General features: G+C 40.0%; 2 protein-coding genes across 7 annotated transcripts in view; both read left to right on the top strand.

Annotated features, from left to right (window-relative positions):
- LOC120387402 (S-adenosyl-L-methionine-dependent tRNA 4-demethylwyosine synthase TYW1-like) overlaps nucleotides 1-14,170 on the top strand; it is a 118,272-nt gene that overhangs the window by 91,028 nt on the left and 13,074 nt on the right. For all 6 annotated transcript variants that reach the window (XM_039508103.1, XM_039508106.1, XM_039508102.1 and 3 more), the window contains one exon: nucleotides 11,319-11,486. In XM_039508103.1, coding sequence (XP_039364037.1) covers nucleotides 11,319-11,486 — 168 coding nt within the window. The remainder of the gene's footprint in view (nucleotides 1-11,318; nucleotides 11,487-14,170) is intronic.
- Nucleotides 11,363-14,170, top strand: part of CALN1 (calneuron 1) — a 283,840-nt gene continuing 281,032 nt past the window's right edge. The window contains exon 1 of the mRNA XM_039508117.1: nucleotides 11,363-11,486. The gene's annotated coding sequence lies outside the window, so the exon portion shown is untranslated. The remainder of the gene's footprint in view (nucleotides 11,487-14,170) is intronic.

Here is a 14,170-nt window from a genome sequence, read left to right as displayed (position 1 = left end):
ACCTTCTTGGGGCTTCTCCATTCCTCTTGTCTGCCCCTGTACATGGCCCTTAATTACAGCTGGCTGAAAATTTTCGCAATGTACAATTTCAACATCAGCTGTATAGTTCTTAGGGCATGAAAACGACTTGTGCATTGGCTTTCTCATTTAAAGGTTTTTTTCAATGTGCATGATACTGTACATGAAGACAGTAGCTAAGTTAGAAGACAAAAGTGGACAGTTCAATACAATAAAACACAAATAATTGGTTAGCATAGTCACCTGATAAAAATAAACTATCCGCAAACTAGGTGAACCTCCATCTATTGCAGATCCTGCAATAGCCTCCATTTCTCCACTTGAGTCATCACAGAGCTTTTAAATTGAATTGTACTGTCCTGTTATTTTAATGCATAAGAACTGCAGCAGTGTGTATGTCCTTAAAAAAACAAGCTTAAATATGAAGCACCCTATTACTTACAGCATTTGCAGGCAGTGCCCATTCAAGATGGGATTTTTCTTTTCCTGAGAACTGAACTGATCTTATCACTGTCTGAACCAAATGGCACAGCTGTCTATGCATCAGCGGAACATTTTTAGATTTGGATGGCATTTCCATCTCTTTAAAATGTCATGAAATTTTCTGACACTTTCCTCGAGATGAGATTTGCTTGACACTTGATTGTTTTGTTTAAATGGACTGTAATTTGTAGTCAATGAAAGACAAACACTTCCTCATGGGTTTTTCAGTGGATTTTTTATTTTTAGTGCTTTTATTTTGGGGCAGGGTTTTTTTAACCCTTTTCTTTCATCTTTCAGTTCTTTAAAACGGGTGTAACATTTTAAAGGAGGTAAATGTTATGCTCCATAGGAATAAAGCAGCTCACACTACATTTAGCATTAGGTCAACCAGCAATCTTATTTGTTCCATCCAGTTTTATTTGCCAGTTTCTGCTAAACAGCAGTATTTTTGAAGCGCAGAGGGTTTGGCTCAGTGGGGAAGGCACAATAGTTTTCTCCTATTACTGTGCTGTCTCTGTGAATGTGATTACATGGTTTCTTACTTCGAGAGTGGAACTATTATATTTTGGCCTCCCTTTTCTCTTGGCTGGTATCGAGACAAGGTGCATCTCAACACGGATGAGAGAGACACTTATACCCCAGTGAAATAATGCCAACATGGAAAGGCAACACCTACACCTTTGTTTTAACAATAATGGCTTCTATCTACTTAGATTATTTTCCCCATTCGTACCTGAGCTCTGGCTGTCTGGTGTGAGGGTGGGGATGATAGAGACCTCAGCTGAGGTCAGGGTCCCACTGAATTATGTTGTATGAATGTACAATAAGAGAAAACACTCAGTGCTCCAAAAAGTGCTCTTACAATGTAAATAGGCAAGTCCAGAGGGTCAGAGAGAGGAAGTATAATTATTATCAACCCAGTTTTACAGATGGGGAACTTGGCTGTAGAGAAGGGAAGTGACTTGTTCACGGTGACGCCAGGAGTCTGTGGCGGGCCTGGAATCTAGATTGTTCCCGGTCCTAATCCAGTGCTTTGACCACGAGACCATGTTTCTGCTAGTGTATGTTGCAGAGAGGCAAGCACTATGTCTGTAAATATAGGTAGCCGCAATAATTTCAGTGCCATCTTCACCAGTCTCTGTGCCCAGTCGTATGTGTGTGATCAAGTGAGTGTGCAGACCATGTCAGTTTGGTAATGCTTCTGAGAGATTCTGGGTGCCTTCAACTCCCATCTTCCAGCTCGTCCAGGAGCAGAGGGTGCTCACCTCCTCCTAAGAGTGCTGCAGGGTCATAGTGAAACGAATGGTAGAGGAGTGATAGGCCTTTTGTGGTGAATCTGTTCTCTAGGAGTCTAAGCATGAGAAAATCAAGAGAACTCTGGGTCTGGGCGTGTGGACAAAATTAGCCTGGAAAAGGGCTCTGGGTCCTGATGAAAGCCACCATAGGCTGGATGCAATGCCCAGTGAAATCAGAGTCTTTCCATTGACTTTAATGGGGTTTGGATAAAGCCCCAAGACTCTCGATAGGAATGTGAGTGCTTCCTATAAAATGCTGTCGCCTGAGACTCTGTAGTCCTGAAAGCAGTGACCCTGCACTAAAATGCAGGCAGTCTGTTTTGAGTTACGGAGATAGGTGATTATCTTATGATGCAGTTACTGAGCCAAACCCACTCCAACTGTCACCTTGTTGCAGTCAGTGAGGTCTGCTGGGGATGCAGTTGGCCCAGGAATGTAATCCAACAGTTTTGGCAATACTATGGGGATTAAGTGCAATGAGTCAAAGTTTAAACTCCTAGCAGCATGGATGTCATGTAGCACTGAGAAGGGATCAGATCCAGGGGCTCTGAATATTGCGGAGTCCATTCTTTCTTTCTGCACTTGCTGGGTACAGTTGTACGTCTTACTTAGAGTTCTTAGGTGCTATTTAACTTCTTGATGTCACTCCTGCTGATGGACATAGGGGGTCTGTCCTTAAGTGCAGCTATAATATTTTTGATAGAGTGACACCCAAGAGAGGATGTACAGAGCACCTGTGATGTGGGAACTTTCCCTCAAATCTTTTCTTGATTTACAAGGTATTATTTTTAATCCTTTGGGAATAAAGTAGATTGAAGAACTCATTGGAGACCAAGAGTCATAATAGTCTTTTTTCCCCTATTTACTCTAGTGCAATGGGTTCAAGAAAGGAGACCAAGAAAAGAAAAAGGAATTAGGTCCCGTAGAGCATCTGCTACAAAATGAGGCTTCATCTCAGTGGGATTTTCCTGGTTAAATACTTGAAATAAATTATGTTCGTTTTAAATCAATGTAGCTAATCCCCTGTTGCTCCAGAAACACTCTTGGGGTGTAGTGGAAGGTCAAAAGATCTAGAATCTAATTCTGGTCTCATTTACACATCTTACATTGGTGCAACTCTGTTGAACCCTATTCTTCTCTCACTTAAACTAGTGTAAACTAGCATTAATTTTGTTATTGGCGATGGTTACCCTTGTGTAAAACCTGTGGGTCAGGAGAATGAGGTTTATGGAGATCAAAATTAAGAGATCCATATAACAAAAACACAATTACTGCATATTTTAATGCCATAATAGGACTGTTGCACTTTAATTCAAAAGTGATTTGTGTATTTAATCTATCGAACATGCAGTTTGGCTTTTTATCGGTGACATATCTTATCAGTTTTTTCCCTGGGAAGCCACCAGTTTATATTAATAAACACACAGTATCTTGCTTTTTTTTTTTTTTCCAAATCAAGTGCATTCATAGATTCATAGCATTTAAAGCCAGAAGGGCACATTAGATTATCTAGTCAGATGTTCTGTATGTCACAGGCCATTAAATTTCAACAGGTTTAACCCTACATTGAGCTCAACAACTTATTAGAGAAGACTGTGTGAAATTTAATAAAAGGTTTAGTGTTTGGATCCTTAATAATTCATTCCAAAGATATGGAAAACATGTGCATATGCAGTAGATTAACTTATTTAAAAATGCACTGGCGGTGCTACCGGGATGAAGTCCAGATAAGCATGCAGAAAACAAATACACCTCTAAATGGCGTGGTTTACACAGCAAATCTGTTACACTAACATTCCAAATTGTATCTGTGCCCTTGTGTGCACTTACTCCAAACCTCTCTCTGCAAACTGACAGTAGCTTTCAGACAACATGTGTGAGAGCGCTCATGCGTACGGACCCTCTTGCAGCTCTGACCCTGATTTTGCAGACCCTTACCAGTCAGTGCAGTAAACCTGGTGATTGTGTTTGCGTGGCCCTTTGTACATCATTGCTAAACAGACACACACCTACCCAGGAACAGTTCACTTGGGGAGCAGGCTGGCACTAGTAAAGAAAGGCCCAATTGTGCTGCCCTGAGGACACTTGAGTTTGGTAGGCTCACGTAATGAGGAAAGCCTCCATAACTGATCCTCTTCCTTTGTCCTTTTTGTATTTAACCAATTTCTTTCACTTAAAATATTGGGCCAGATTCCCAGTTACCCAAAGGCTATTTTACACCATGCTGCTACTTCAAGGAAGAGCTCTGGCAGGGCAAAGGGGCGTTAAGTATAAATGAGACTCAGGCCCAGTATGTATAATTTCCAAAAGCCTTTGTCAACTCAGTCTTTTGACCACCGCTGCTGCATTTGTCTAGCTCTATCCTGCATCACTGCTTTCAGCCCAGCACTTCCGGGGTTCTGGGCTAGCGTATGAGGGATGGTGAATCTGGCGTCAGTCAGAAGGAGGAAGGGCTTTCTGGAACTGGTATCTGAGGCTTTGCTATCAAATTTAAATGACCTGTTAATAAGCTGGCTGGGTAGGGCCACATGGAAGCATCTCCCCTGTTCTGCTTACCCATGTCCTATTAAATGTTAAAGATTATGTAAGTGTTTAAAACAGAGGAAAATTAACTCTTCTTTAATGAGCTTTTACTTGCAAGAAGCGAAAGCTGATTGCTTTCATTTGTCAGAAAGCTATTCAGAGTCTGGGTAGCGTTCCATTCTGCACTTAGATGGAGAGAAGATGAAGTTAAAAATGACGTGTCCTAGCGAGTGCTATAAAACAAAAACAACTGATATATAATTTTCATGCTTGAGAAACGCTGACCTGTACCATTATCTACAGAACTCTAGGTTAAATGAGTCATAGCTCGGCAGAGAGAAAGGGAAGTGCCAAAACTGCACGCAGCATGGCGTGATTTTCAGAGAGGGGGAGCTCCCACTGAAGGCCAAACCCCTTTGAATACCAGGCCAAGTAAAATTTTGTATTGGAAAAATATACAGACAGCACTTTTTGCTATTCCTTTTTCAGGATAAGGCCCCAGAGTGCTAAATGCATACATATGTGCTTAACTCGATTTGTATCTGACATCCTACTGCAGTCAAGTCACTTATTCAAGAGCTTCAGGTCAAATACATGTGAACATTTTAGCAGGAGATTGTATTTTTAAAAACAAATCTTGAATTCTAGATGCACCCTGTCAGGTAGTTTGGGCTGAAAATTTAGTCATTTAACAAAATCTAGCATCAATACACGTTTTCTTGATGTGAGAGAGAGAAAAATTAAAGCAGGTTACTTTTTTGTTTTGATTTAATTATTCCCTACATTCTTTTTGCAGCCCAAACATTGTGGCATTCTGTTGGTGTGTCAGTGTCTGAAAATAACCAGAAACCAATCTGAAAGACTTGTCTGTTTTCATTGTCTAAGCCAAGAGTAATGTATAAAGTAAATAGCAGGTATAAACCATGAAAACTGATATAGATGTCTGAAAGTATTTGTTATCATTAAAAGTATTATTATGGCACAACTAATGTAAGGTGATAGCCAAATCTGGATCATGATTTTTAAACACCGTCACCACTTAATGCTAATAGAGTAAATAATAACACTTACATAATGCTTTCCATCTGTGGATCTGAATGCTTTGTAAAGGTGGATAAGTATCATTATCCCTATTTTACTGATGGGAAAACTGAGGCATAGAGCCTGCTCTATGGGCAGGTGTTTGTACAAACAAACCAGATTTGGAACGTGATATTCTTTAAAACTTGATGATATTATTTTTTAAAATATCTATGCAGTCCATTTCTAAATGTTAGAGTACAACCCATGTTCATGGAAGTAGCCTTTATATTGTGGTTACACTTCATGACTAAACAGTTGAATTATTGGGTTGTCAGATATAATTGATACAAATAAACTGATGTCCAATCAACTTGAGTGTGGATATAAAAAAACACATTTCAGTGAGGAGTAGTTGTGTATTATAGCTTTAGACAATATTGAAATCCCAATAATACGCATTTTTATTGCAGAGTATTTGATCCATCAGCAGGCAGTTTAAGGTAGTTACATTTGCCTTGGGTCAAGATTGCCCGAATTTCTGAGCAGTAATCCAGTCTCTCTAATAGTAGGTCAGCCACATTTTGACGGCAGCACTTTATTCTTTTGTCATTTCACACAGTACGCTGTTTAATGAATTTATAATCAGTGGTTTAGTAGATAAGAGAGTTCTCTTGTTCATAATAATTAAATTGGAAGGCCTGCAGCTTATTTTAGAAAAGAAGCAAAGCTCTCTCATTTTTAGTTCACAGGTAATCTTCCTCCACAGCCATTTGGATTAGAATGATTCATGATTGTTCAGGTCCTTGGAAAGGATCCAAATCTCAAAAGAAGAAACACTCTCGTGAGCACCAGACAGCACTCCTTTTTGTGTTTCTCATTGACTGTAATTACAATTACCAAACTAGCAGAAGACATGGTATAAAATCAGTGGTGAAAATTCAGCTCCATTACATCAGTATGTAAATCCACAGTGAGTTCAGTGGAGTTACTCTGGATTTACATGCGCAGAACCAAAAGCACAAATTGGCCCGAGTATTTAAGACACTTTTGAAGAGGTTTGGATTTCAAGGTATTTGTCTGAAAGCTGTTAGTATAATTAGCATGCTGAAAACATGCATATTAAAGACTAATTAAGAGAGTGTCATTGATATTTCCACTACAGAGAAGTTTATATATAAGCTATTGTGTATAATAGGACTGTTTCCTTTTCAATAGTTGGCTTCTAAGTAATCGCTATTTTCAGGTATTGCTGAAAAATATAACAAGACTGCTCTAATCAACCATTTATGTTTTAGAGGCATTGTTGGCACTGTTAATTAGCTCAAGTTTTAAGAAGTTGAAAGCTGATGTGCTTTTGTACAGTGTGTTGCTAAGATGATTTTCACTCGTGTGTGTGTGTGTGAGAGAGAATTAATCAACCATCCAAGTACTTGGTAATTCCATTTGCCACTGCGTCCGCTTTGCTTGTAAATGATATCTTTGAAGTTTATTAAAGGAATGAGTCATGTTGTAGCTTCCTAGGAGTTTTTCCCCCCTCTGTAATCATACATTTTTCATGCTGCTCAAATCATAATCTGCATAATGAATGAGGGGAAAATATTGCTCTACAAAGCTGTCTCTATACAGCTGAGCCTTTGAGATATATATTACGTTATTTGGGTGTCTGGTTGCTTTTATATAGGCATGTTTAAAATCTCTTCAAACTTCCAGTGCAGGGTTAAATTAATGTACTTTCCTGTTCAGTACTCCCTCTGCGTCTCTTCTGTCTTGCACAGTGCATCTGTTACCTCACTGGTACTGAGCTACAGTATGCTGCTTTAATATCCTTCGCTTGGGTAGATTAACAGAGGCAGTCCACCATAAATTAAAAATGTGAAAAATAATTGCTTCCAAAACTGGTATGGTTTCTAATTAATGTGATTCCATTTCTTCTTAAGGATGTTTCCACTATCCTAAGAGTCTCTCCTGCTTGTATGTTTCAGTTGCCCCCATTTCAAGCCTTTGCAATGTAAGGTCTTGGCCCTCTTTTTAGTGCTCAGCACCTTCAACTTCAGCACCTAGATTTTAAACTCTGTGGGTACGTCTACACTGCCCATCGGATCGGCGGGTAGTGATCGATCTATCAGGGATCGATTTATCGCAGCTAGTGTAAACGTGATAAATCAATCCCCGATCGCTCTGCCATCAACTCCTGGACTCTACCGTGGCGAGAGGCAGAAGCGGAGTTGACAAGGGAGTGGCGACAGTTGACCCCGCACCGTGAGGTAAGTCGACCTAAGATACGTCGACTTCAGCTATGCTATTCTCATTTTCCCCCTGTTTTAGACCAAGCCTTTGAGGCAGTGACTGTCTTTTTGTTCTGTCTTTGTTTGGTCAGCTCCTGGCCCAATGCGGTCCTGGGGTCCTGGTCTATTAGTCTGCTTCAGAGGTGCCACAGTAATGCACACAAAATCGCTGGAGGTTTGCAAGAACAGGTTAGACAAACACCTGTCAGGAATGGTCTACTTCTTACGTAGCCCTGCCTTGAGTGCAGGGGACTAGACTAGATGCCCTGTTTAGGTCCCTTCCTATCCTACACATCTATGATTCTATAATAAACATTAATAACGCCTGCAGGATTAGGTCTTCAGAATGTAATGCTGGAAAGGATCAGGGCTCCATAAACATTTAGTGGAGACGGAAATGCTGATTTTAAAAGAAACCCAAGTTTTTTCCCATTGGAAAACAAGTTTCAAAACATAATCCTCCATAGAATTGCATGTGCTCTGTTTTTAAAGGAACATATCTGATAGCATTTTGGGACCAAATAAAACATCCCTAATCATGTAGCAAAGATAATAAAATGGGCAGTGGGAATGTGGGGACAAAGTGGCCAACTTTTATCAGAGCTTTCAGCATTTGCTAAATGTTAATTTGCTAAAAGATAGTGACGTCAGAATAATCTCAGCAGTGTATCCTGCTACAGTATGAAAGATTGGCATGCGTATGTGTTTGTGCACATGTGTGTGTATAGTGTATGATACAGATTCAGCACTGAGAAATATAACATAGTATCAGTCTTTATGTCAAGGGAAGTCAGCTCATCTCAGCCCACCTGCAAGTAATTAACTGCCTAGGTAGCTGATTGACAGCTAGTTGGCTACCAGAGCTCAATTAGGGGAGGAAGCTCCTAGAGAGAGGAGGCTCCAGAGTAGAGGAACTCCTACGGCAAAAGCACCTCTTGCCCTCACGCTTTCATTGGCCGTTTTATCGCCTTTGCTACTTGGTTGGGGATGTATTATTTGGTCACAAAATCCCACATAATCACAGGAGGCCCAATCTGCAGGAAGCTGCATGTTGCTAGGAGAAGAGCTGTAGTCAACAGGAAGGAAGGCCTTGCAGAGGTCCTGGCTCCAGGAAAGGAATCCAGTTGAGAATTCCTCATGGATAAAGGACCTGGCCTTTCGGACAGTTAGACTCAAGTGCTAAGACATGTGGTTGAAGGTCTCTTTCTTGTGTGTTCTGTTGAACTTTTCATTAATAAAGGAGACCTTAAAAGGGTGGTGGTGTTTGATGCATAAACGCCTGATAGCGCTTATTAATGACCCAAATGGGGAAGGTAGAGCTAGGTACAGTAACGGAAAAACTGGCATACTTTTCTTTAAGCCATGCGAGTTGTTACAACAGGAATCTTTGTCACTTTTTTTATTGAGAGTTCATATTACAGAGCAATTCAGATTGTTTTTCCTCTCAGGGACGTTGAGAAATAGAGGTCAGAGGAGGTGGGAGTGAGAGGGAAAAACAGAGGGAAGGTCTTTCTGAAGTGAAGCAAAGGAAACCAGGGTTGTCACTAGGAAGTAAGGAGGTGTTAAAAGGAAGGAAGAGGCCACTGGTTAGGATGCTGGCCTGGGATATGGGATACCAGAGTTCCATTTCTGGTTCCCAACAGGCTTCCTATGTAACCTTGTGGAAAGCACTTCATTGCTTTGTGCTTCAGTTCCCCATCTGTACAGCGGGGTAAGAGCACAGCTCCACCTCCCAAATAGAGCTCCTTGGACTTTGATGGACTTATTTGTGATTTACATCATGGTAAGTGAGGCGAGAACTGGACCCAGCGAGTTGAAGCTTTTGCTCTAAAATTCAGGTCTTTCGTTGTTGTGCCTTCACACATAGCACCTGCCTTCTGAGGGATCTCCAAGTGCATTTCACAAGATTCCTCTGCTTTATAACTGCTCCTTGTCCCCCTTAAAACAGAGCAGTTTGGCTCTCAAAGCTTTCCAAAGAGTCTCACTTCATGCACTTGCACAGAGGATTAGGAAACATTTGCACACCTGCAATATGATGGGTTTTTTTCTTTCGCTTGAAAAGAGAACGGGAGTTGCATGCTTAAGCTTTGGGTGGGCCATCCATTTTTTTACCTTCGTCAACCCCTCCAGAAGAATATCTAATGGGTTTGTTGCTGGTCCTCATGTTGGCATTCTGCACGTGTATTTTACTGTAATTTCCTACTGTCTAATTTATTCAGGCAAATCCTTTTAGAATAGCAGTGGCAAGAAATTAAAATGGCCAGTAGTGAGTTATTTGAGATCTTGGGCTGCAATCAGTTGTGGAAGTAAAACAAAGTGCTTTACTAACAGTGGACTAGTTGACCTGTTGCAGCAGAAATGCAGTCTGTGCTGGCATATAGCTAAGTCTGCCATTTACAGCAGCCCCACAAGATGGCTTCTAGTTCACATGATGTAGAGATTTTGGTGGAAGGCAGGCTGTGGTTTCCCAAACTTGCATAGTCTGAACCACATTTTAATAATAATGAGTGTCTCCTGCACATCCCATTCATAACTGTGTGGCCTATCTCCCCTTTTCTTATTTATGATCTCCTTCCACTTCTGGCTACTACAGTTGTGTATCCTGAAAAGTAATAGTAGCAAGTTAGTGCGTGTATTTTCAATGGTCTCTTAAATAAATTGAGAAGCTGCAAATGAGAGCCAGTACTCTATGACTAGTCAGTTCTCTAGGGCCATGGCTCTCAACCTTTCCAGACTACTGTACCCCTTTTGGGTGTCTGGTTTGTCTTGAGTACCCCCAAATTTCACCTCACTTAAAAACTACCTGCTTATAAAATTAGAAGTGTCACACTATTACTGAAAAAGTGCTTACTCTCTCATTTTTGCCATATAATTATAAAATAAATCCTTTGGAATATAAACATTTTACTTAGATTTCATTGTATCGTATAGAATAGTATAAACAAGTCATTGTCTGTATGAAATTTTAGAATGGACTGACTTCGCTGGTGCTTTTTATGTAGCCTGCTGTAAAAGTAGGCAAATATCTAGATGAGTTGAGGTACCCTCTGGAATACCTAACAACATTTAATACATGTGCCCCTGGTTGAGATCCGCTGCTCTAGGGAGCAAAATTTAAGAACCACTGGGGTAGAGAATTAATTTGTGAGGGGATGGAAGGAATTAGTCTTCTGTAACTTTTTACATTTTGTTAAGCTGCTGTATATACAGTAATACTTTGTACTGCGATAGTACTTTCCTTCCGAAGATCTCAAAGCTGTCTATGAATATTAAAAGTGTGGTTTTCAAAAGCTCCTAAATGGCATAGGAGCATAAGCCCTATCGACTTCTGCTATGTTGCTGCTGCTGTTTTTTTCACACCCTAATGCATTAAGGTTGTGTGAGTTGGAAGAGGTGGATTAATCCCTGTTTTACAGAAGGGGAAATTGGGGCGTGGATTGCTGAAAGTGGTGGGGAGAGAGCCTTCAGCAGAGATGAGATTATTTCCTTATTCTCTTCCTATGTCCTTGCTGCAAGACCATCCTTCCCCATCCAACACACACTTTGGCTGATAATATTTGTGTAAATTGTCAAAAACAAGCTCGCAGAGTATATTGAAATGTGAATTGTACATGTGCATGTGTAAATACTGCCTTAAATTTGTAGCCATCTTTAAAAGGCATTTAGTAATTACTTCAACATGTTTCGACAGGGAGTGACGTACTGCGGTGAAAGCTCGGCCAGCAACTTAACCATGGCCAATGTCCCCTGGCATGAAGAGGTGGTGCATTTCGTCCGGGAGTTGGCTGACCTGATTCCAGACTATGACATTGCGTGTGAACATGAACACTCAAACTGCCTCCTGATAGCTCACAAAAAGGTATTGTCTTTTTCCTGGTGTGTGAAAACAGACATGGCATAGAAAGATTTGACAACTCACTTCCTAAAAGCTGCGATCTTAGAGTGACCAGATGTTCCGATTTTATAGGGACAGTCCCAATATTCTGGACTTTATCTTCTATAGACGCTTATTACCACCACCACCACCCCCGTCCTGATTTTTCACACTTGCTATCTGGTCACCCTGTGTGAGCTGCTGAGTCTAAGCAATTGCTCTAGTTCAGCAGGTTTTTCTCTCGAGGTTTGAAAGATTAGCTTTTTTTAAAATCCCTTAACACATTTATCCCATGGAGCTCTGTGGATTAGTTTATAGGACGGTTATGGGTTCAGTGACTGTCCTGTTACAACCTGCAGTACTGTCCTTGATGACACAAGCAAGATCTTGAAAATATCGAACAGTCTTTTGGCTCTCAAAGAAAATGAAAGTATCTATCGTGCTGTCTTTGCTTTGTATTTTTTGGCAGCAGGAACAAACTAAATGGGGATGGGTTGATTGTTGCTATCTCCCGCCCCTATTTCTTCCTTAATAATGTTGTTCAGCAATGAGTGTCCCCATGCAGATTAGACATTGAAGGGGCACCAGAGCTTAGAGGAGTTCGGGTTATTTTTATTTTATTTTATTTTATTTTTGAATCATTAGAATTCCTGTCAAAGCTGTAGACATCTTTATTCCTGTTACTCCAAGTTGGAGGAGCACTGGGGACTGCGTTCCTTCTCTGAGATAAACAATTTCTGCACAAGACAAATTGATATGTGGGTGTTAAGCATGGAAAAATTTCCTCTCAGAACAACTTGATGTATCTGGTTTGCAGTATCTGAGAGATCTCTGCAACTGTATTTCTAGAAAACAGATTTTAAAGGACAAACAATAAAGCTGCTCTGTCATAATTTCATACACTCTCTCTATCCATATAAATGATAGATAAACAACTCTGAAGCTACTACTGCTGTCATAACAGCAACACCAGCCCAGCGGTTCTGTCAGGCACTAAAATACTTTGTAGGCAAAGCATGTTTCAGTGGCGCATATATGTATGTGTATATATAATGTATTTTTCTTATAAATGCCATCAAAGTAATGTGAAATGCCAAAGGGATGGTTAATTTTTAAGGGTGTGGGGTACGGAAAATGTTGTACTGTTTGGTGTTCTAATGTACAGAAAAACATTTAAAAATGAAAAACAAAGGACTGTCTAGGCAGCTGGTGAAATCTCTACTTATTATCTTGGTATTAGATTATGCTTTGTGTTTCTGTCTGTCTGTGTGGTATTCACCTGTTACCTCTGATCATTTACTTCAATTGTGAACTCCTTTTGGGGCCGTTCTCTTGTCTCCTGCGTGTACTGTGCCTACCACAGTGGGCTCTGGGCACTACACCACACACACAGTAACAAATTAGTCTATTTGGTTAAAATCCCGACTTGCAGAAATCAGAAGTTATTTTTAATTGGTGTTTTCAACAAATTATAGTGGCTGAAAAATTCCAGTAGGAAATTTCAGAACATGCCAAATTCACATTTTAAAAAAAAGGGGTGTGTGTGTGGAGTAGGATTAAAAAAATCTGACATGCTACCTTCTTGACCTGTGTCCTCATAATATTTCCTTATTTTTCAATTCAAATCTTGTGTGGTGGAACTGATAGCTGTGCCAGAGTTCATTCTCAATGGAAAAGTCTCTTCCATAGCAAGGTAAAAGTCTGGCCTACGGAAAGGAAACAAATTTTTGCCTAGGTCATCGAAACATAATCTAAGTAACACCATTATTAACAGTAACAAGAATAGATGGATACTAACCTGCGAGGAATTCTACAACTACTTTGCTTTCCAAATTCATGAGGAGAGGGTGTCTCTTGGAAGCAATCATTATCCAGGAGCTAAAATAACTAATAAAAAGGAAATTTATTTCTACTCCTTTTTAATTCTGGATTTCGAGCTCCAGTAGAGAATAAAACTTGTCAGTATTTTACTTGTGGAAAACCAAAGCTATGGGAGCCATTAGGCTGCATAAAAGGAACCTTTAAAATAAAATAAAAATAATGAGAAAAAAGGATAGTAAAAATAATTAAGAAATTACATTTGCTTCATTCTGTTTTGCAGGATCTAGCTGTTTTATTACGTTCAAATTAAAAAACAACAACACTTCATTGAAATGCCTGCATGTTCAAGAGAATTTAAAAATGGCAGAGAGTGCGTAGTTTAATACCTGTTTTGTCTTAAATTAGGGGCATTGACTCCGATTGTTTTAAATCTGAATAATCACTTTAGCACTTTTGAAAATTTCACCCTAAGTCCCATTGTCAAAAGGACTTAGGCATTTGGGTAGTTGACTCATTGATAGTGGATGTGATTTAGGGGCCTAAGTCCTTTTTGAAAATGGGACTTAGTCACATTTGAAAATTTTACCCTTTGGGCCCAATGCAATTCCCATGGAAGCCAGCTGAAAGACTCCCATTAATTTCAGTGAAAGTTGGATCTGGCTTTCAGTGTTGCATTAGCCAATATGATTAAAAAAACTTGGTTAATTGATGAGTATTAACCTGTAGATCAAGAAGCTGATACTTGTACTATTTTGAGGTTGGCTTGATACTAACTGCTGTAGAGTAGCCATTGCTAGCGAGTGCCATTGTGTTCAATGAAGGTAGATAGACCTATAGTAGCCAAGAGG

Source organism: Mauremys reevesii, linkage group 20 (genome assembly GCF_016161935.1).
Source record: "Mauremys reevesii isolate NIE-2019 linkage group 20, ASM1616193v1, whole genome shotgun sequence".
NCBI classification, from domain to species: domain Eukaryota; kingdom Metazoa; phylum Chordata; order Testudines; family Geoemydidae; genus Mauremys; species Mauremys reevesii.
Note: the sequence above shows the minus strand (reverse complement) of the source record. Positions and strands in the feature narration are given on the sequence as shown.